Below are 23015 nucleotides of genomic sequence, written 5' to 3' on the forward strand. Positions count from 1 at the left end.
GAAGTATACTCTCGGTTTTGGTAATAAAAATCTATGGGCTTTGTTTATGTTAAATTGGAAACACTTGTTTCTACCAAGGATCTAGTAGGGGGCTTGGTGGTTTGGGGGAACAGGGTGGGAGTCTGGCTGAACTTTTTTGTTCTCTTAAACTTTGAACTGTTTGAATGTATTTCCTTTTCTAAGCATTAATTCATTTTAATAGGAAAGAACTTACACAATCTTTTGGGAAAGAGTAATCATTTCCATGGAACTATTTCGTTAAAGGAGGCCCTGTCTGCCTATCTGCCAACTGCTGCCAACTGCATTTGTAGATGTGGGAGCCTCCAGAGTTTCCCAGTGGGTGACATTTAAACCCTATCAGCCATCCGGCACCCTATGGACACTGGCCACATGCTGGTGTCTGCAAGTCTGTGGACCCCAGGCTCACAACAACTACAGTGAGATGGGCACCCTCTTGGTGGAAGAGCAGAGGACTTGGGAAGCCGAAGACCAAGATGTCTGCTAGGAGCCGACATCACCCCTTTCCCCAGGTCTCTCTCACACCTAAATGGCCCTCACTGGTCGTCATAATCACTCCTGGTCTTTATCTTCAGGCGCCAAATCACTAATGCATCCTATTTGGAAACCCAAGGCCCACACTAAGGAAATTCTGCCCACAAGACAGGATTTAGCCATCAGCCTGGTTTGAGTCACACTTCTCTGGTTTTTTTTTCTGAAGCTGGGCCCAGGCAGGGCTTCACTAGGCTGGCTCCTTAAAAGTAGATGTGTAAGAAGGAAAGGCCAGCTCTAGAAGTGGCAGAGGCCTGAATAACAGGGACTTAAGACTTGAGACATCTTGAATGTCCTCTATGTGACAAGCACAGGGCCAGGACCAGGCCTAGAAGGAAGGTGGGTAATCAGGTACTGTATAGACTGAATGTGTCTTTCCCCAAACTTATACACTGACATCCAAGTCCGAGTGGGATGCTGTTTGGTGACAGGGCCTTTGGGAGGTAGTTAGGTTTGGATGCAGTCATATGGGTGGGGCCCCCACGGTGGGTTGATGCTAAGGGGATGAAGAGTCTAGAGCTTTCTCCTCACCATGTGAGCACAGAGCAAGAGGACGGTCCTCAATGAGACAGGAGGTGGGTCCACACTATACACCAAATCTGCAGGCACCTTGATCTTGATCAGTTTGAAGAACTGTGAGAAATGTTTGTTATTTAAGGAGTTCCCCTTGTGGCTTAGGGTTAAGGACCCAGTGTTGCTGTGGCTGTGGTATGGCTGCAGCTGCAGCTCCAATTCAACCCCTGGCCTGGGAACATCGTGCCGTAGGTATGGCTGAAAAGGAAAAAAAAAAAAAATTTGTTATTTAAGCTGCCCAGTCTATGGTACTTTTGTTACAGTAGCTTGAAGACAGATTGGAGCATGGACAGCAGGGCATAATGGGGTCAGCTGGGGCTGGAAGTCGGGCTGCTGTCCTTTAAATAGTCCATGAACACAAAGTCACTGGTCTCCACAAATTCAAGATGCCAGTCAGACTCAAGATGAGCACACAGAGATCCTCAGCAGAGAGAAGAGTAGGAAGCAGTCTCATTTCTCTCTCTCTCAATATTCAGAGCCTAGAACCGAGCCTGGCATTCACCAGGCACTTAGAAACTGCATAATTGAGGAATATTAGATTTTAATTAGTGGCAGTGAGTACTGAAAACCCAGTATTCCGTTCTACTTTAGGAAATCCTCGTTGTAAATCACCCAGGGCCAAGGACTCCCATATTCACACCCATCTCTCTCAGCAGCAATATTTGTATCCCTCTTAAAAAAAAAAAAAAAAAAAAAAGGTTTATGGCTTTGTTGATAGCAGGCAAGAAAACTACCTGGATTTGCCAGCAACCACAAGTACTTAATGTACAATTGCTATGGCTTGTCCAAGGGGTTCAAGTAGACCACACAGAAGACCAGGCTCAAGTTGTATGTCATTTTTAGAGGCAGTAGAGGGATGATGTTGAGATGCCCACTGTTGGGAGTCTACAGGACCAGTAAGTGGGTTTGGGGAATCATTGGTTTCTGGCAGGCAAAACATTCTAAGACTATCCCAGAAAATCCAGGACAGGTGGCTGTCCTGCAAGAATACAATAAACCGTAAAACAAACTCAAGAAAAACGACTGGGTTCTAGCTCTGTGACCCTCAACGCAACACTTAACCTTTTGGGCTTCCATGTCCTCACCACTTCAGTGGAGGGATGTGAAGTACCCTCCAGCTCCTACACTCTACCATGTTGTCGCTGATACACTCTATGATACACTCCATGATGCTGTCACTGACATCGTAGAAAACCAAGCCTATTTTTTATCACAGTTTGTGAGAAGCTAACCAACATCTTTGAAGCTTCCTTATCCATAAGAAAGTTTAAATTGGGAGAAGCCATCATGAGCAATGAAAAACAAAAGGACAGGGGATTTGGGCATAGTCTCAATGCTTAGCCCTGTGTGACCTAAAACAGGTTACTTGACCTCTCTTACTTTCTTGACTAGCAAAATGGAGATAACAATGTCTGTTGTGAGGTTTGTGCAAAGATCTTGCTGAAGCTACCTTACAGTAGGTGCAAAATAAATACTGTTTCCCTTCCTTAGTTCCTATTTCACTTTCAACTAATGTGAGAGAAAGGGATGTGAATGTGAGAAAATGACTGTTTAAAAAAAATCATATATATATATATTTTTTTGGTCTTTTAAGGCCACACCCATGGCATATGGAGGGTCCCAGTATCTGCAGACCTATACCACAGCAATGCCAGATATGAGCTGTGTCTGCAACCTACACACAGCTCACAGCAACGTTGGATCCCTAACCCACTGATCAAGGTCAGGGATCAAACCTGCATCCTCACAGATACTAGTCAGATTCATTTCCACTGTGCTATGATGGGAACTCCAAAAAAATTAAACTTTTAAAAGAATAATATCAGAGGTTTTGACATCAGATATATTTACCTACAACTTCCTCTTCCAACATGGGAGGGCCTACCTTCTGACCAACACTGCCCATCTCTAAGGTTATCAGAGAGGTTCTGAAAGAATGAGAATAAGAGGCTACAGGTAGCAAAGGGCACCAACCACAGGGAGCAGTGTCAAAGCAGGAAAAGACGTAGTCCTGACACATGGTCCTCTCACACACCACCTCAGATGGACCCTGGGATACCATCAGGAAGCCTGAGGACAGCCTGGACCACCGGCTGGGACGCACAAGAAGTCCTGACATGATGGCGCAGGGAGCTCCCCAATCTCAAGCTGCTCTCCAATCTCAAGGCAGCTTAGCACCATACCAGAGACCTGGCCTCCGAGGCAGTGCAGGAGTGGGAGGCACTACCCCAAAGAGCAGTTCAGCTCTAAGTTATCCACAAGAAGAAAGACTCTAATTATACATAAACACTTACAGGTTTCCACAGCCAGCTCTAGGGGACTGTCATTTGAGGGGAGCAGGGGGGCCCATATGTGTGCTCAGGGATAGACCCCTCGCTCAGTGGGGAGAAGATGCTACACTGCCACCCATCTCAGCCAGCACACTGCCCATTTCCCCGGCCTTCCTCTGTGCTAGGTCCAGAACACGTGACCCGAGCTCAGATTTGTGCTCCAGAGGCTGGTATAGACAGCAGCAGGCTTCCTATACAGAGAAGACTCATCCATAACACAGCAACTGACGCATCCGCTCCTCGTGAGGACTATGTATTTTATACTTGGGAAGAGTTGTAATTCTGAGATGTTCCACTTGCCTTCTACAGACACAGGGAGGAGGACCCCTCTGGCTGCAGTGGGGGGTGGTCTCCCTGTTGGCAGAAGAGTGGGGGGCAGGCACCAAGTTTATGATTTGGATTGTGTCCTGCACACTAACAGCTATGAGAGCAGCGCCAGGACTGTGGCAGTGGGGCAAGGTGTTCCATGGGAGGTGGTGTTCTGAAAGCATGGCCATACAAAAGGATTCTGGGTGTGACAACCCTAGGAGGGCCAGTAGGCGACTCTGGATCTCATAAAATCATGGCTCTGTTTACCACTCACCACATCCCCAAATCTAGAGGATCGGCCCTTTCCTAGCTCTGGCACCTCACCAGGAAAGTCAGCGCTACAGGACCTCAGGGCGCTAGGGCTGAACACTCAAATCAAAGAATGTCCTTGTGGTGGGGCTCTGGGAATGGGGTGGGGGGGCTCTCACTCCAGTCCCCAGTGCCTGGGAGTGGTTGCATGTGGAAGGTAAGGGGGCAAGTGACTTGGGCACCTGACCCCCACTGAGGAAGCCAGGACCCCTCACACCCGAGAGGCCGCATGTATGAGAGGCAGGTGAGGCTGCACATGTGAGAAGAGAGCACAGGCTGGCAGTGGACACAGGACTCCTCCCTGCTCCAGGACAGCAGGGGCCAGGGCCCGAGGCCGGACTCCTCCAGGGCGCAGGGTGAGTTCTGTTGCCAGCCTGGCTTGGCCTTGCTGGTTCCAAGGACTCAGGTCAGCTGTCTTCCACCCTCAGACAAACTGGGACAGGTTAGGGACCTTGATGTTGAGATCGCCAATGTTGATGTTCCGAGGCATCTCTGGCAGGTTGATATTCTTCACAGCAGACACGGCCCGGGCAGGCGCTGCTGAAAGGCCACCCTGAGGAGATGTGAAGGCAGATATGAGATAAACCATCAGTATCACTTGCTCAATGCTTGAAGAAAAGAAAAACAAGCGAAAGAAGCTAGAAAATGTCCAAACTGAGCACAGGTCCAAACTGTGCCCTCCTTACACCTCAAAACAACCTTCAGGTTAGTGGGTTCTATGGCACAGGGACCCAAACTCTGCGCTCCTACAGGCGGGCTATGCCTTATGCCTCAGCACCAACAGCGCCTGGCACACAGTAGGTGCTCCATAGATGCCTGCTGAAATAATCTGAGGTAGTTTAACCAAGTCACATTCAATGTCAAGGCACTTCTCAGGTTATGAAACAAAATAAAGCAAAACCCTTTCCTCAGGAGACTGAAGACTCTTACAGACGAGTAGAGTCACAGGGGAATTGTTAAAGGGAAAATGAATGTCACAGCTCAGGACAACAGCTTGCCAACTAATAATGGGAAATGGAAAAGAGCTGCTTTGGGAATGTCATGTGGCAACAAGATGGGAGGAAGGCCACGTAGGGAGCAGAGTGAAGTCACAGACCCAGAAGGTCCGGAAATGACACAGAGAGGAAAGGTGCCTGTGGTCAGCCCTGGCCCACCAGGCTCAGCCCCACTGAGCAGAGGAGGGGAGAAGCTGACCGTGATGTCATCAAAGCTGTCTCCTCCTCATCGACTGCTTTCAGGATCCCAACTCCAACTCTACCCTCGAGCAGCAAGTCTCCGTTTCTTCTGGTTTCCAAACCCCTTGCCTCTGACTCACTTACTATTCCTGGAAGCGTCCCAGCCCACATTTCTGAAAGAACTACAGTTGCCACAATAGCCGCGGTCTGGAAGAGCTTCTTCAGCAGGACTGCCAGTCCTCACAGAAAGAAGAATCCCTGGTTTCGCAAGATCAAGTTCCATTATACAAAGTAATGAAGCTCTTTAGGTCACTCAGATAGAGAGGTCCTGCTCATTCTGCCATGGGACCCTCTACTCCCTGCTAGAGGCTGATAAAGGCGATGGAGAGACCTCAGAGGAACAGGATAGACTTGGCTGTGAGCATTTCTATCAAACGAGGCACTCTGTGGGGGTGGATCTGGGCTACGTTATTTTCAAACCAGCCCAAACTCTACTGTAGCTTTTTATAAGGCTAACTGGAAATAAGGAAATTGGCAACTCTGAGGTCTGAAAGACACCACTAGAAATGGCTGCTGGGAGACCAGACTCATAGGCACACAAACTAGGAAATCACGTTGGAATCAGAGAAGGGGATTCTGAGTACCTCCAGGCAGTGTGTGGCTTTGAAAAGAGGAATTACAAACCACAAACATGGGCCATAACCTCTCAAGCTAGAAGATGTGTGCCTTCCTGTGCCACCTAGCTCTTCCATTCACACTTTTAGCCTCATTCTTAACTGTTTAATCTTCAGGGCTGGTCTTCAAACCAGTGAGTTTCAATGGACTCAAGGAAGAAAGAGGATGAGGAGAAAACATCCTAAAGGTTCCACAGCAACCCAAACCAACACATTAGCCATTCCTCCTTCTGCCTGGGTCTTCTCTAACCAGCGAGGGCAAAATTACACCTGCACGGTCACCTCCGATTTCTCCAGCTTGTTTTGAGCTTCAATCTGAGCCACGATTTCATTCATGTTTGTTTCCAACACCATTCCACCCATCACCACCTCCTGAAGGATGTAGTGCACCTAAAGGGGAAACAAAAATAATTCAGGTTAGAGCTCTTCGTGGTGTTTGGGGTGTGGCCCCAAAGGAAACCTTGTGGGTTTTCCTGCAGCAGCAGAGTGGCCAGACCTGACACTGGCTCCTGATTCATAACAAATGCCTCAGCCCCCTGGACTGAGACCACGGGGGATTCCCCCACATCTCAGCCTGTCATGACACAAATCTCTCCCATGAGCAGTGGCAGAAAAGCCTGGCTACACTCAAAGCAGGGGGCAGGCTTCATTTGAAATTAGACTGTGTTTAAATTTCAGCTCTGTTATTTGTTAGCAGGGTGACCTTGGGCAACTACCCCTTCAGGGCTGTGGAGAGGGCTGAATGAGATAACTTATGTCAAATGCCTAGCCTGGTATCTGGGACACACTGGGTTCTAAATAAATAATAATGGCTTTCATCACTGGTATCCTCGTGGATACTAGTCGGGTTCGTTACTGCTCATCCATAACGGGAACTGGTGCATGTGAATTTCTGCCATATGAAGTTTCCTGGCACATCCGTTCTCCACATTTCGCCCACAGTACGTGAGGGGAACACACTAACAGATATCTAAGGTATTTCTTTGGACCACGAGGAGGGAGTTTACTAAAGCATACATTTAAATACAAATAAAATACATTTGCTATTAAGTCTTATTAACCACTTTTCTGTCCACATATACGCTCACATGAGGTGTTCTTAAATTTTCTACAATATGAACGACTTCATTATCTACATGCAATGGAGATTTCACGGTAAAACTCTCATCTATAGATAATTTACAAAACTAACAAGACTGTTCTTAAAATTATTCCCTGGGGAACTACACTGTTTATACTTCCCCATCAAGAAACAGGCCTCCGTAATCACTAAGGTATTTTCTTTAAAAATTAAAAATAAAATTACCTTATTACCTCTGGGTTTATACCCAAAAGAACTGAAAAGATATTCAAAGAGATATTTGTACATCTGTCTTCACAGCATCATTATTCACAACAGCCAAAAGGTGGAAACAACCCAAGTGTCCATTAACGGATGGACAGATAAACAAAATGTGGCATTTACATGCAATGGAATATTACTCGGCAATAGAAAGAAAGAAAATTCTGAAACATGCTACAACACCAATGATTCTTGAGGACATTACGCTAACTGAAGTTAGTCAGACATAAAAGGATAAATATAGTATGGTTCCACTTGTATAAGATCCCTAGTAGTCCGAACTATACAGGCAGAAAGTACAAAGGTGGTTGCCAGGGGCCAAGGGGAGGAGGGGCTGGGGAGCTGTTGTTTAATGGGTACAGAATTTCAGTTCTGCAAGACGAAGACTTCTGGAGATGGGCTACACAAAAATGCGAACACATTTAAAACACCACTGAATCGTACGTAAAAATTGATGACAAAGTTCTCTTGTGGCACAGCGGCATTGTCACTGTAGCAGCTCGGATCACTGCTGTGGCATAGGTGTCATCCCTGGCCCAGGAACTTCCACATGCCACGGGCACAGCCAAAAAAAAAAGCCTCTAGATCAGTGCTCCTAGCATTTACTCCTTTCATTTAATGAACTCCTTCATGGGGAGTAGTACTTGTGGAGTACCCACTCTGGTCTGATTTTATAACATCCACCTGAGGGGGGTAATGTTATCTTCATTTTATATGAGGAAACTGATAAATAAAAAAGTCAAGAAACTATCTGAATGTCACATATTTAGTAGCTGGATCTAGGTCTGCCCGACTCCAGAAGTCATGTTCTATTCTTTCCATTACACTTCCTCAAGATCCCAGATTATGTCTTCCAGCCTGTTCATCTCTTAGTCCACATGGACTTGTTTTAAGACTGGCCTTCGGTGTTCAAAGATCGAGTAGGACTTCTTCCTTGTTTTATCCCCAAAGCTTAGAGCAATGCCCAGTGTGCAGGAGGCATGCTGGATGAATAAAAGGCTTTTCCTATGTCTGACCAGCATCCTCCATGTGCTTTAGGTGCTTGGAGGATGCATGACACTGTGGCAGTGGAGCTTTCATGGAGAAAGTGTAGTAAAAGGCCCAACAGAGAATATCATGGGGCCCAGTGGTTGATTAATAGAAAAGGTCAGTTAAGACTTGTGCTTTGAACACTGCAACATGAAGTCGTAATTTTATTTATTTATCTATTGCTTTTTAGGGCTGCACAGGCAGCATGTGGAGGTTCCCAAGCTAGGGGTCCAGTTGGAGCTACAGCTGCCAGCCTACACCACAGCCACAGCAACACAGACTGAACGTGCAACCTCCTGGTTCCTAGTTGGATTTGTTTCCACTGAGCCACGACGGGAACTCCTGAAATCATAATTTTAAAATGCTATTCAAAATGTATTTCAAGTGCAAAAAGGAGAAATAAATAAAAATGCAAATTCTAATTCCAATGAAATTAGAAGAAAACCACAATCCCAGGCCTGCAAATGAGTGTAAAAGCTGTCAAAAGCAGGGAGCTCAAGCAATGGCTCCTTTCCTTTAGAGAAGGATAGGGAGAAAGGATGCTCAGAGAGGACATGGGAGCTGGAGCACTCAGGAAGATCTGCAAAAAGATACTTCTCGTAGGTAAAAGACATAACCTCTGGGATCAAACAGACTCTTTGTTTTTGGAAGATAGGAACTTCTTTCCACCTACAGTTGAGGCTAAATGAGAAACCACCCAAACAATCTCTATTTACCAGTCCCTGTGGCAGCAAAGAAGACAGTCTTTGCATAGTGGAAAAATCACAGACTCCCATCTCTCTTGGCTGAGTGGAAATAAAGGGTAAGGAACTCACCCAGAACCTGAAATCATGAGAACACTGCAGCCAGTCGGGAACACAGACTTGGCACCTCCCCTAAACCAGCATCCTGCAAATAGCTGGTCCCTGAAAAACTCACCTATTTAAAGATGAGTCATAAAGATGAGATCTGCAGAGGATCTATATAAAGGTACAAAGAGAAAAAAATAGGGAAGAAACAGGAAAACGGAAGGACAGACTAAGACTACACACCAAAAAGACACTGCCATGGAGCAGATGAAAGGTGATGAAATATTTTGTAACTTGAAAAAAGAAAACTATGAAGCGAGAGTTTCAAAGCTATGATTGCAAGAGCTTATGGGAGTAGCAAGGAGACAAGAAATAGGTGGAAGAGAAGAAACATGCAGAAATGCAAAAAGCAAAAAACAAAAACCGGAAAGCACAAAAGGGAGAAGAGACACTGGTAAAAACACAGGAAGGAACAAAAAGGGAAGTTTTAAAGAGCAAGTAAAATGCAAAGAAAAAAGAATTAAAAGGAGTAGGGAGGAAATGAGTTACAGAAGACAGTACAGAAAACTGTAACATGGAACGGAAAAAATATGTAAAAACCCAGTTCATAAAGAAGACAAAAAAATGCAATTCAAGATGTTCCTGGAGTTCCCGTCATGGCGCAGCAGAAACAAATCTGACTAGGAACCACAAGGTTGAGGAAACGAATCTGACTAGGAACCATGAGGTTGCGGGTTCGATCCCTGGCCTTGCTCAGTGGGTTAAGGATCCGGCGTTGCCATGACTTGTGGTATAGGTCACAGATGTGGCTCAGATCCAGTGTTGCTGTGGCTGTGGTGTAGACCTGAAGCTACAGCTCCGATTAGACCCCTAGCCTGGGAACCACCATATGCTGCAGGTGCGGCCCTCAAAAAACAAAAACAAAAACAAAAGTTCCTTAAAAGGCACATTGTATCCCATGGAAAAACTGGCCCAGAACAGTCAGTGCCTAGATAGAAACTGAAGGTAAGATTTCTGGATTTTCACAACCAGGCAAAAAATCAAATCACTTAAAAGAAGAAAATCTTGAAAATTTCTGCAGTAAAATTCAATGCTAGCAGAAAAAGAAGCAATACTTAACAAAAATTCCCAAGGAAATTACAACTCAAGATTTTTACACCCAGCTGATGGTAGGATCAAGAGTAACAGGATGGGAAATATTGTTCCCATGAATCTTCTTAGAAAACTACAGAAGAAAACACTTCTGCCAACTAAGGGGTGACTGAAAAAAACCATGGCAGAAAGACGGAATCTCCCAAATGGCATTCGAGTGACAACAGAGTGTCAATGTTATATGCTTTGACATTGCAGAAAAGCTACGGCTAGCAAAAATTAGGAAGATGGGGGAGAGGGGAAGGAGGAAGGCAGAATAGTAACACTGATTTCCTCATCTTCAATGACTGAGAGCCAGTGGAGAACATTTAAAACCAACTCATGTAATAAAGACAAATTTTCTTTTCTTTTCCTTTGCCTTGACCACAGCGTGTGGAAGGTTTCCAAGCCAGGGATGTAACCTGAACAGCAACCTGAGCTGATGCAGTGACAAGGCTGGATCCTTAACCCACTGCACTACAAGAGAACTCCTAAAGATAACTATTTTGACTTTTGTTGTGATTTTTTTCCCCAATGTCCAAGCCCATAATCATCCACTATAAACAATACTTTGAGAGCCACCAAACTATGAATGTAGGGCCAACAAGACCTCTTCTGCTGGCTGGAGATCTATGCCATTTTGCATAAAATTTGCCCATAATGTATCATCTACAAATTCCAGTTTCTCTAAAGGAGAGGGAGAACTCAGGCTCCTATGAAACAGGAAGTACAGAATTTTTCTAGATTTTTAAGAGTCCCCCACCTCTAGTATTCCACAGGTATCCTGCCCAAACTTAATCCAACTTCATTTCATATTTTTAACTGATTTGCCTTTCCAAACCTTCATTTTCACAATTCTTTCCTCACTCATGGTTTATCTGTATATTATTAATTAAATCACATAATTATAGGAGTTCCCGTCCTGGCTCAGCGGAAAGGAATCTGACTCCTATCCATGAGGATGCAGGTTCGATCCCTGGCCTTGCTCAGTGGGGTAAGGATCCAGCGTTGCTGTGAGCTGTGGTGTAGGTCACAGATGCAGCTCGGATCTGTTATTGCTATGGCTGTGGTGTAGGCCAGCAGCTACAGCTCTGATTCCACCCCTAGCCTGAGAAGCTCCATATGCCAAGAGTGTGGCCCTAAAAAGACTAAATAAATAGATAAATAAATAAAATAAAAACCATATAATTATAATACCAATAAAAGTTGCATCAAAGATCTGAAGCCATCACAACTGAACTTTTGGTAAGCACAGTGGCTCATGTGGTGTTAATGAGCAGAGGGTGAGGAAGTAGGTGTTAGCTCACTAGCTGCCCATGTTAAGCTGACAAGCCAGTACAGACCTCCTTCCACTGAACAACGAGCAGATCCCGAAAGCTGAGTGATGTTTCTCTGAGTGGAGATGGGGACATGAAGAAAGCTGGAGTTTGTCGAGCATGAGTGTGGGGAGAAGGCAGCCAAGAATCAATGCCAAACTCAAACCTAAAAACCTAGAGATAAACTCAGATCACAGAGAATGGTTCAATTAAATGACAGGAGTGATCTGATGGGACGCCAGCAGAAATGTAGGTAAATACCTCAGAGAACACTGAACGTTAAAAGATCACACCAACAAAGCAAAGTGTTGGAAAGAGAAATCTGAGGTGGCAACGCAAACCCCGGGAACAGAAGGCAAAGTGGTAAAGGCCCTCAGAGCCTGAAACCAGCCTAACATAGCATGCACTATATAAATAGGAATTATCAAGTAATAATAAGATTTTCTGCTATTTCAGCAACCATCTAAAATAACAATGCTGGGAGTTCCCGTCGTGGCGCAGTGGTTAACGAATCTGACTAGGAACCATGAGGTTGCGGGTTCGGTCCCTGCCCTTGCTCAGTGGGTTAACGATCCGGCGTTGCCGTGAGCTGTGGTGTAGGGTGCAGACGCGGCTCGGATCCCGCGTTGCTGTGGCTCTGGCGTAGGCCAGTGGCTACAGCTCCGATTCAACCCCTAGCCTGGGAACCTCCATATGCCGCGGGAGCGGCCCAAGAAATAGCAACAACAACAACAACAACAAAAAAAAAAAAAAAAAAAAAAGAAAAAAAGAGAAAAGATAAAATAACAATGCCTGCAAAATTCACTCAGAAGTGTTTAAGAGTTTTGGAGTTCCTATCGTGGCTCAGTGGTTAACGAACCCGACTGGCAACCATGAGGATGCAGGTTAGATCCCTGGCCTCACTCAGTGGGCTAAGGATCCAGCGTTGCTATGAGCTGTGGTGTATAGGTCACAGACGTGGCTCAGATCCTGTGTTGCTGTGGCTGTGGTGTAGGCTGGCAGCTACAGCTCGGATTCGAGCCCTGGCCTGGGAACCTCCGTATGTCCTGGGTGCGGCCCTGAAAAAAACAAAACAAAACAAAACAAAACAAAAGAAGTGTTTAAGAGTTTCAACCAAAATGCTACTGATTTCTTTTCTTGGCAAAGCCAGTGGTAATCTGACCCAGGAGTAATCACAACCAGCAAGAGTTTAAGATAAAGTCTTTAAAAAATAAGATTAAGATAATTCCAATAAAGTTATTTTGATATAAGGAGAAGGCAACAGAGGAAATACTTTGGATGATTAATCTGAAATGTTAACAGGTAAAATACTGGTTGGAAATTGGTGTTACATAAGATCAAGATATAAAAATTTATGTCTACACTTTAATGAGTGGAAGCTGGTGTTTATAATTCTGTCCCATTAAATATCTCTTAAATCCCTCAAAACGGTCAAAAAGTAGGAATGGTTACTAAAATCACGATGTTTATTCCTCTCAAGGCAACCTAACCTGCTTTATTCCTCTCAAGGCAATCTAACCGGCTATCAAGACTATTCTCTGCTCCCCCCACATCTGGACATCCCTTCATTTTTCTTTTCTGGGAAATTGTCACATCATTTTCCCTCCCTGGAAGGTACTTGCTTCTATCACTACATCCTCTAGGCATCCAACCTGGTCTCAGTAGATGTTAACTGCTTGAGACCCTCCCTATCTCACTCCTTAGCAGCAATATGAATGTCCTGATCAGGACAGAGTTCTCTAAGTTTGTACCCTCGGCTTTCCCAGGAAGTTTTTCTGTGACCCAGTTAACTAATCGACGAACTAAGAAGAACGAATCTGGTGCATGCTGAGCTTTCAACAGTGCTTAGGTATAGCTTTGGGACTCTTGGAAGGAGTGACTCTTCTGTTCCAAAGAGCTTGAATCAGAGGTTCTGTGCCAAAAAGGTCTGGTAAGCAGTTCCACTGTGAAAATGTACAGAAGGGTGAAAATAACACTGGGAGGTATTGGAAGAGAGTTTAAAGATTGTCTAACCTGTTGGGACTTCCTGGTGGAAAGAAAGCACTTCTCCAATTGGAACAAGGGCTTGTAGTGCTGCCAACTGTGCTGAGAACTGCTAATCCTAACCCTCACTATTTTCTACCAGCCTTCATGCAGATCCTGTTAAGCAGTTCTGTGAACATCAGAGACTGCAAAAATCTTCTTCCAAGATTTGAGGTGATGAATATCCCAGGCTTGGGCCAAGTAAGTTCAAGAAAGACGAAGGACCTGACCTCTCTAGGCTGATAGTTATCCTCTTCTTTAAGATACTGCTGTACCCAGTTGTACCTCTCCTAAGGGACTCAATTCAGCACACTGTCATATTTTTCACTTGTCTGTCTTTTCTTCTTGACCATGATTTTCTAGGAGGGCAGGTTCTGTGCCATATTCATTTCGGGGTCCCCAGTGCTTAGGACTGTGCTTGGAAACAGCAGTACTTCATAAATACTAGCTTGAATGGCCAGAAGAGGCTCATCTAGTTCAAAAGACCTGATTTTTTTTTTTTTTTTTTTTTTTAGGGCCACACCCACAGCCTGTGGACATTCCCAGGCTAGGGGTCTAATCGGAATTATAGCTGCCGGCCTAGGCCACAGCCACAGCAATGTAGGATCCAACCCGCATGTACGAGCTCCACCACAGCTCAGGGCAATGCTGGATCCTTAAGCCATTGAGTGAGGCCGGGGATTGAACCCGATTCCTCATGGATACTGTTAGGGCTCGTTACCGCTGAGCCATGATGGAAACTCCCTGAATTTTTTTTTTTTTTTTAATTTTTATGGCTGCACCCATGGCATATGGAGTTTTATGTGCCAGGGATTGAATCCAAGCCACAGCTGTGACATACATACACTGCATATGTGGCAACGCCAGATCCTCTGGCCCACTGCACTGGGCCAGGGATCAAACCTGTGCCTCCGCAGCAACCTGAGCCACTGCAGTCAGATTCTAAACCCACTGCACCACAGCAGGAACCCCCCAAAAGTCCTGATTTTGAGGAGACACAAGACTTATGAGTTGGCCTGATATCTGATTCTAGTACTAAGGAGCAGGCTCTACTGCCTGGGACAAAGGAGTGTCATACAGCAAAAGTGGGTTGGAATGAGCTTGCTCATTTCGTGTCAGGATTGATGGAGTCTAAGACAGAAAATAAAAGTATAACTTCAAGGATAGAGGTGCTTCTTAGAGACACAGCTCTGGAACTTCTGGGGATGGAGACAAGTTAGTTTCAACAACCATATCCAAGAACAGAGAATTCCAGGGTCTTCAAAAGTTCATCCTTGGTTGGAGTTCTCACTGTAGTGCAGTGGATTAAGAATCCAAATACAGCAGCTCAGGTTGCTGGGGGAGGTGTGGATTTGGTCCCTGGCCCAGTGCAGTGGGCCAAGGGATCTGGCGTTGCCACATCTGCAGTGTATGTATGTCCAGGTTTGATCCCTGGCCTCGCTCAGTGGGTTAAGGATCCGGCGTTGCCGTGAGTTGTGGTGTAGGTCACAGACACGGCTTGGCTCTGGCGTTGCTGTGGCTCTGGCGTAGGCCGGCAACAACAGCTCTGATTAGACCCCTAGCCTGGCAAACTCCATATGCCACAGGTGTGGCCCTAAAAAAAAAAAAAAAAAAGACAAAAGACAAAAAAATTAAAAAAAAAAATCATCCTTAGTTATGTTTCTCACTAAAGTCAAAAAGTTCTAAATCTGGAGTTCTTGTCATGGTGCAATTGAAAAAATCTGACTAGTATCCATGAGGATGCAGTTTCAATTCCTGGCCTCGCCATGAGCTGTGGTGTAGATCGCAGGTGTGGCAGCTTGGATCCCACATGGCTGTGGCTGTGGTGGCAGGCCGGCAGCTGTAGCTTCCACTTGACCCCCAGCCTGGGAACCTCCATATGCTGAAGTGTGGCTCTAAATAGACCAAAAAAAAAAAAAAAGTTCTGAATCCAATCCCAGGTCAATAGAGACCATCACTGATGGCTGTTAACATAACTGAGTTCCTCCTGCCCTTCCACAAAGCCTACCTGGGACTGCACTGTGAGGTAAATCACTTCGCTGTTGTATTTGTATGTAACAGATATTGTTTAATTAATCACCATTAGGACCAGGTGGCCTCTATGCTCTGTCAGTCCCCAAACAATGCTGAAGACCTTTGCTGACGTATACCTGGCACCCATGAGACTAGTAACTCATTCATAAATCTTGACTTGAGAATGAGTGTATGTCCTGCAAAAACCATGCAAATGTTTTCTTAGGTCAATCTCCCAAAGCAATAGAAATAAAAACAAAAATAAACCAATAGAATCTAACCAAACTTACAAGCTTTTGCACAGCAAAGGAAACCATAAAAAAACAAATCAAAACAAAAGACAATCTATGGAATGGGAGAAAATAGCTGCACACAGTGCAACGGATGAGGACTTCACCTCCGAAACGTACAAACAACTCATAAAACTCAACCAAAAAATAAACAACCCAACTGAAAAAATGGGAAGAAGACCTAAACAGACATTTCTCCAAAGAAGACATGGCCAGTAAAAAATGCTCAATATCACTAAGTATTAGACAAATACACGTCAAAACTACAATGAGGTACGATCTCACATCAATCAGAATGGCTATCATTAATAAGTCTACAGATAACAAATGCTGGAGAGGGTGTGGAGAAAAGGGAACCCTTCTACATTCTTGGTGGGAATGTAAATTGGTACAATCACTATAGAAAACAGTATGGAGGTTCCTCAGAAACTAAATATAGAAATATGATCTAGTAATCCCACTCCTGGGCATATATCTGGGCAAAACTGTAATTCAAAAAGATACATGTAGCCCTACGTTCATTGTAGCATTATTCACAGTAGGTAAAATATGGAAACAACTTAAATGTCCATTGACAGATGAACAGATTAAGAAGATGTAGTACATATACACAATGGAATACTACTCAGCAATAAAAACGAACAAAATAATGCAGCAACACAGATGGACCTAAAGATTATCAAACTAAGTGAAGTAAGTCAGAAAGCGAAAGACAAGTGATATAATATCACCTATACGTGCAATCTAAAATGTGGCACAGGAGTTTCCATTGCAGTGCAATGGGATCAGCAGTGTCTCTGGAGTGCTAGGATGTAGGTTCGATCCAGAGCCTGGCATAGTGGGTTAAGGATCTGGTGTTACTGTAGCTGCAGTATAGGTCATAGCTGCAGCTCGAATCTGATTCCTGGCCTGGGAACTCCAAATGCCATTGAGCAGCCGAAAAAGAAAAAAAATGTACAGCACAAATGAACCTATCTACAAAACAGAAACATACTCACAGACATAAGAGAACAGACTGTGGTTGCCAAGAACGAGGCAGGAGCGAAGGGGATAGACTGGAAATTTGGCATTAGCAGATGCAAACTATTACATTTATTTATTTATTTTGCTTTTGTGGGCCGCAGGTGAGGCATATGGAAGTTCCCATGTTAGAAGTTGAATTGGAGCCGCAGCTGCCAGCCTATGCCACAGCTACCATGATGCAGGATCTGAGCCACATCTGCGACCTACACCACAACCCACAGCAACACCAGATCCTTAACCCACTGACTGGGGCTGGGGATTGAACCTGCATCCTCATGGATCCTTGTCAGGTTTGTTACCTCTGAGCCATGACGGGAGCTCCAATGCAAATGTAATGCAAACTATGACATTTAGGATGGACAATTAATGAGTATACATACAGCACAGGGAACTATATCCAATCTTTGGGACAGACCATGATGGAAGATAATATAAGAAAAGGAATGTATATGTATATGTATGACTGGGTCATTTCATTGTACAGTAGAAATTGGCACAACAGTCAATCAACTATACTTAAAAAAATATTAGAAAAAGAGAAAGAATGTATATACATATGACTAGGTCACTTGGCTATACAGCAGAAATTGGCACAACACTGTAAATCAACTATGTTTTAATAAAAAAATTTTTTTAAAAAAGGAATGCACATAATGTTTCCAAGCATATACCCTCCTATACTAGGTGAACTATGAAATTGTTCCAGTATCCCTTCAGCAGTGTGGAATGCAGCTGCAAATGCTCCTAGGTCAATGTCTGCTCCATCCCACCCTATAAAGTACCCTATAATAAATGGATTCCATTGATTATGTAGAGCTGCCTGCCTTGGTTTTCAGTCAAGATACCTTAGTTTGGTGGGCACTTTTTGTTCCCTCTGACCTTTAACAATCACTAAAAGCAAACTGATCTGGTGCTTCAAGATAATAAACATTATTCTTTTTCCTCTCGTAAAAAATACAGTCTCCAGACATTGAGCTGGCTATGTTCCAAAAGTCTAAGTATTTTTCAATGTATTTTTCTTTTTTGGGGGGGGCACACCTGTGACATATTGAAGTTCCCAGGCTAGGTGTCGAATTGGAGCTGCAGCTGCCGGCCTATTCCAGTCATAGCAACATGGGATCCTAGCCATGTCTGTGACCTACACCACAGCTCACAGCAACACCGGATCCCAGACCTACTGAACAAGGCCAGGGATTGAACTGGCATCCTCATGGATACTAGTTGGATTCATTTCCACTGCGCCACAATGGGAACTCCCCAATGTATTTTTCTACAGATATAAGTAAGGTTTTTATGCCAGCAGCACACAAAAGCTAGCTCTAATCCATAATGCTACCTAGAATGTGGTACCATAGAGCACCCCTACACCTACAACTAAGTACTATGAATACTACTGTTTCTGTAGTAAAATGCAGTTCTATATTAGGACGGCAAGAACCTATCCAGCAGAACTCCCCAGGGATAGAGGGTAGGTAAGATCTTCCATGACAGGTAAATGCACCAGATACTCCAAGCTCAATCACATCCATAGAAACCGCTAAACTAAATCAATCCCTCCCCAGATGTTTTGCACTGGAGGACAAAAGTCTATGTACCAAGAAGACAGGGGTTCATATCCCCATTGCTTACCCACACTCTCATATCTTTCTTAAAACAATCATTACCACAGAGAAGGCAATAAAACACTACCAATTACAAAAGAGCACTGTCACAGTGCACGTACTGGAACGGGAGGAGACCACTATTGCAACCCTCAAGTTTTAAAAGAACTGTTAATTGCTAATAAGATATCTAGTCTACTACATAAAAGCTTAAGTGCTAATGACTTTTTCTACACCTTCTTGGCTTGGTTGGTTTCATTGGTTCCTAGGAAAGGTCTCCAAAGAGTAAGGTGAGAGGAGATCATGGTAGGATGGGGTATATGCATCCTTTCCTGGTCCATGCTACGGGGTGTGGTGGCTCTTAATAGGCCAAAGGGGTAGGAAGACACACCAAGTAATCTCAACACTGACGGGAAGAAATAATCATCTGAGAGTCATTTTGCCCAGAGTCAGTCTCCAGTTCCCATATTATCCATTTTAAAAAGAAATGCAAAAGGAAGAGTGTATAAAAATGACTTTCAGAAATCTGGTACACTCTGCTAAAGAAAGCAGGCAGATAGCACAACCTGCATTATAAAGTTCTGTTCTTCTCTTTTCCTTGCTATTAGTGTCTTGTGAACTACTTTTATGACCTTCCTTAATCTTTACACTGGACATCTCCACGGTTTTCTCCAGATGTCCTCTTGTCATGAAATTCCACAAAACTCAATCCCTAGTCCTTGATTGTTTATCTTACTTTCTCTTTCATTCACATGATTACACATACTTTCAGTGAAAAAAATGAAGGAATCCAGTGGAATCTCATCTTATATAATAAGGTTTAAGTTCTCAGGTCACCAAGTAAGATGGAAACTATATGGAGCTAAAAATTTTCTTAGACCACGTACATAGTCCAAGTCAGCTGGTCTCTCCTTTCCCAGTGGTACTGATTACTCCCCCCAGCTCCCCGGGAAGCACCAGATGAAGAGGCTGGCTTGTTTAGGGACCATAGAGATTGAAAATCTATACTGTATCTTTAAGCATTCAAATCACTATAAACACCGTAAGATGCTCATGTTAGGCACAAGACAGACACATGAGAGCAGAGGCAAAGAAGAACTGATTTAAATCTTCCATCTCACAACCACTCCAGGCACATGGGAGTAGAACTGTAGGCAGAATCATCCTGTATTTAGAATTTTTGTTCTTTCTTTTTGCCAAAGGGTTAGAGATGTGATCTGTGTAAACTAAGTACATGTATGCAAGCCCACTGTATCCACTTACCCTCAAGATAACGTGTTAGATTAAACACATTCGGGGAGCCTCTGTTGGGGCTCAGTGGTTAGTGAACTTGACTAGGAACCATGAGGTTGCAGATTCGATCCCTGGCCTTGCTCAGTGGGTTGAGGATCTGGCGTTGCCATGAGCTGTGATGTAGGTCCCAGATGCGGCTCAGATCCCACGTTGCTGTGGCTCTGGCGTAGGCTGGCAGCTATAGATCCGATTCAACCCCTAGCCTGAGAACTTCCACATTCTGCAGGTGCAGGTGCGGGCCTTAAAAAGCAAACAAACAATCAAACAAAAAATATTAAACACATTCTTTCATTTTCGCCAAAAGAATGTGATTTGTAATAATGTCTGTTTTCAAATATGCTGAACATCATAGAATGGAGGAAATGAAGATAAGATGTGGACCCTGTCCTCAAAGGGGTTAGTCAAGTAGGGAAAATAAAACATGTACAGGATTAATGATAATGAAAGGATGACTGTGATAAGTACTACGGTCCAAGTATGAAATGCTACAAAGGTCAGCAGAGGATGGGCCTTAAACTAACCAGTAGATGAAAGAGAAAGCACCCAAATGGAAGGAATGGAAGCTGCCCAGTAACTCATTAACCAATCCTTATGCTTTACTAATAATTATTCTTTAACAAAAATCACTTATTCGCTGGTTTCTTATGCTCTTGAGTATGTATCATAGACTGCAGCAAAGTACACACATTACATATTATTCCTTCCCCCCTCTTTTTTTTTTTTTTCTTTTTTTTGCTTTTCAGGGCCGCACTTGGGGCACATGGAGGTTACCAGGCTAAGGGTCCAATCAGAGCCACAGCTGCCGGCCTACACCACAGTCACAGCCACTCGGATCCAAGCCACATCTGTGACCCAATTCCTTGCCCCCTTTTTTAAACAAATTTCTTTTACGAGTCAGAGTTCTCTGTGATTCCATTTTTTTAAAATGTTCTCTTAGGCTACTATATAGAGAGCAGATAAACAACAAGGACCTACTCTATAGCACAGGAATCTACATTCAATATATTTTAAGGACCTACAATGGAAAAGAATGTGAAAAAGAATATGAATATATATATCACTGAATCACTTTGCTGTACACCTGAAACTAACACAACATTGTAAATAAAATACATTCTAATGAAAAAACATTTTTTTAATGTTCTAGCATGGAGTTCCCGTTGTGACGCAGCAGAAACGACTCTGATTAGGAATCATGAGGTTACGGGTTCAATCCCTGGCCATGCTCAGTGGGTTAAGGATCTGGCGTTGCCGTGAGCTGTGGTGTAGGTCACAGACGTGGCTCAGATCCCACATTGCTGTACAGCTATGATGTAGGCCAGCAGCTGTAGCTCTGATTTGACTTCTAGCCTGGGAACCTCCATAGGCCATGGGTGTAGCTCTAAAGAGCAAATAAATAAAACAAAATAAAATAATACAATATAAAATGTTCTAGCAGGACTTTTTCTTCTTTGTCTACTGTTTCATCCTCCTTCATTTCTTGCCTGTTTGCAATATTGGTCCCAAATATTAAGCACAATGCTGGCCTTGTTTTCTTGAATGTTGTCTCTCTGGGTGGTTATTTGTTAACAAAACATGAGTCAAATACATTTCTTACCATGGTGAGGATGCTAAAGCAGGAGAGGACACTAAGGGCAGCAGAGCAGTGAGGAGAGTACAGACTCTGACGTCAGAGCCCAGGGTCTAGAGTTTGCCTCTGCCACTTACTATTGTGTGACCTTGGAGAAACTCAGGCATCCTAGCTCTAAAGTCAGCTTCTTCATCTGTAAAATGGGGAGAACTGGAGTTCTTACTTGATGTACCCATTCTAAAGATAAATGAGATGATGCAGGAAATAATTCAGACACTGAATTTAAAGCACTTAACTATTATGTGCCTCATACATACAAATTAGTTCTTGATGAATGTAGTCATTATAATTTAAGTCATCCTGTCCAACGTCCTTCCTGATGCAGGAATTTATTTTTTGGCTCTTGAGACAGAATAGATCCTTCAGTGATGAGAGTTCACTACTGTTCCCTACTGTGGAGCAGCAACAACTATCAGAAAGTTTTTAAGTTGCTGAGCTACAAAGTATATTGAACCATTTCCATCCCGTGGCCCTATGTGCACCCTCTGGAGCAGCAAAGAATAAGACCCTACTCTCCAACCCTGGGATTCCACCACTTTTTCTAAATTGAGCAAATGTCAGGCAGTCAGGTAAGTGAAACACAATTCATTTGATCATCAAGAAAAAAATCCTAGGAGTTCCTACTGTGGTGCAATGGGATCAGTGGCATCTCTGGAGCCCTGGGATGCAGGTTTGATCCCTGGCCCAGCAGAGTGGGTTAAGGATCCGGCATTACCGCAAGTGTGGCATAGACCGCAACTGTGGCTCAGATCTGATCTCTGGCCCAGAAACTCCATACGCTGTGGGGTGGCCAAAAAAGGGAGAAAAAAAAAAAAAATCCAAATGCCATGCTTGGATCCACAAGTCCATTTCTAAGAAGATGATCTCCATCCCCATAGCTCTTGTTCCTTCTATAGCACTGCCCCTGGAATAGCCCTGGGCCCTCCTCCACCCTCTCTAGCCTTTTACATGCTGGGCCAAACATTTACAGAGCTGTAACCTCCCTAAAGACAAATTACATAAACTGTAGGTACTACTGGGACACAAGGGTCAAAGGAGGCGATGGCAAGAGGTAAGGCTAGGAGAGCGGACTGGGAGGCCTTGGAGGCCTCTGTGAATGTTTAAGGGCCTCAGTGCCATTCTGTTGGCAGGGGTCTCCATTTCGTTTTCCACATTCACAAAAATTCACTTGTTTAACACTGTTCTCAATCACCCAGTGTCATTTAGCATTCATAAGGGCTTTGAGGAAGGCAGGGAAAGGAATGAGGCATGTCCTCCTTGTCCTTAACAATCACTGTTACAGGAGTTCCTATTGTGGCACAGTGGTCATAAATCCGACTGGTATCCGACAGCAAAGATGTCCTTCTACAGCCAAAACTGGGAAAAGAGGAATGAGATCAGGGAGGACCCAAGAACCAAGTAAGGCTCATTGGTAACGAACCCCGACTAGTATCCACGAGGACATGGGTTTAATCTCTGGTCTCATTCAGTGGGTTAAGGATCTGGCGTTGCCATGAGATGTGGGGTAGGCTGCATACATGGCTCAGATGCTGTGTTGCTGTGGCTGTAGCACAGGCTGGCAGCTGGAGCTCTGTTTGATCCCCAGCCTGGGAACTTCCATATGCTGTAGGTGTGGCCC

At 44.2% G+C, this 23015-nt stretch overlaps 1 protein-coding gene across 1 annotated transcript in view; it reads right to left on the bottom strand.

Annotated features, from left to right (window-relative positions):
* AP3S2 (adaptor-related protein complex 3, sigma 2 subunit) overlaps positions 2952-23015 on the bottom strand; it is a 67194-nt gene continuing 47130 nt past the window's right edge. The window contains exons 5-6 of the mRNA NM_001244548.1: positions 6202-6309; positions 2952-4623 (exon numbers count right to left, since the gene is read on the bottom strand). Of these exons, the coding sequence (NP_001231477.1) occupies positions 4495-4623; positions 6202-6309 (237 nt within the window). The 3' untranslated portion in view covers positions 2952-4494. The remainder of the gene's footprint in view (positions 4624-6201; positions 6310-23015) is intronic.

Source organism: Sus scrofa, chromosome 7, assembly GCF_000003025.6.
Source record: "Sus scrofa isolate TJ Tabasco breed Duroc chromosome 7, Sscrofa11.1, whole genome shotgun sequence".
Classification (NCBI taxonomy): Eukaryota; Metazoa; Chordata; class Mammalia; order Artiodactyla; family Suidae; genus Sus; species Sus scrofa.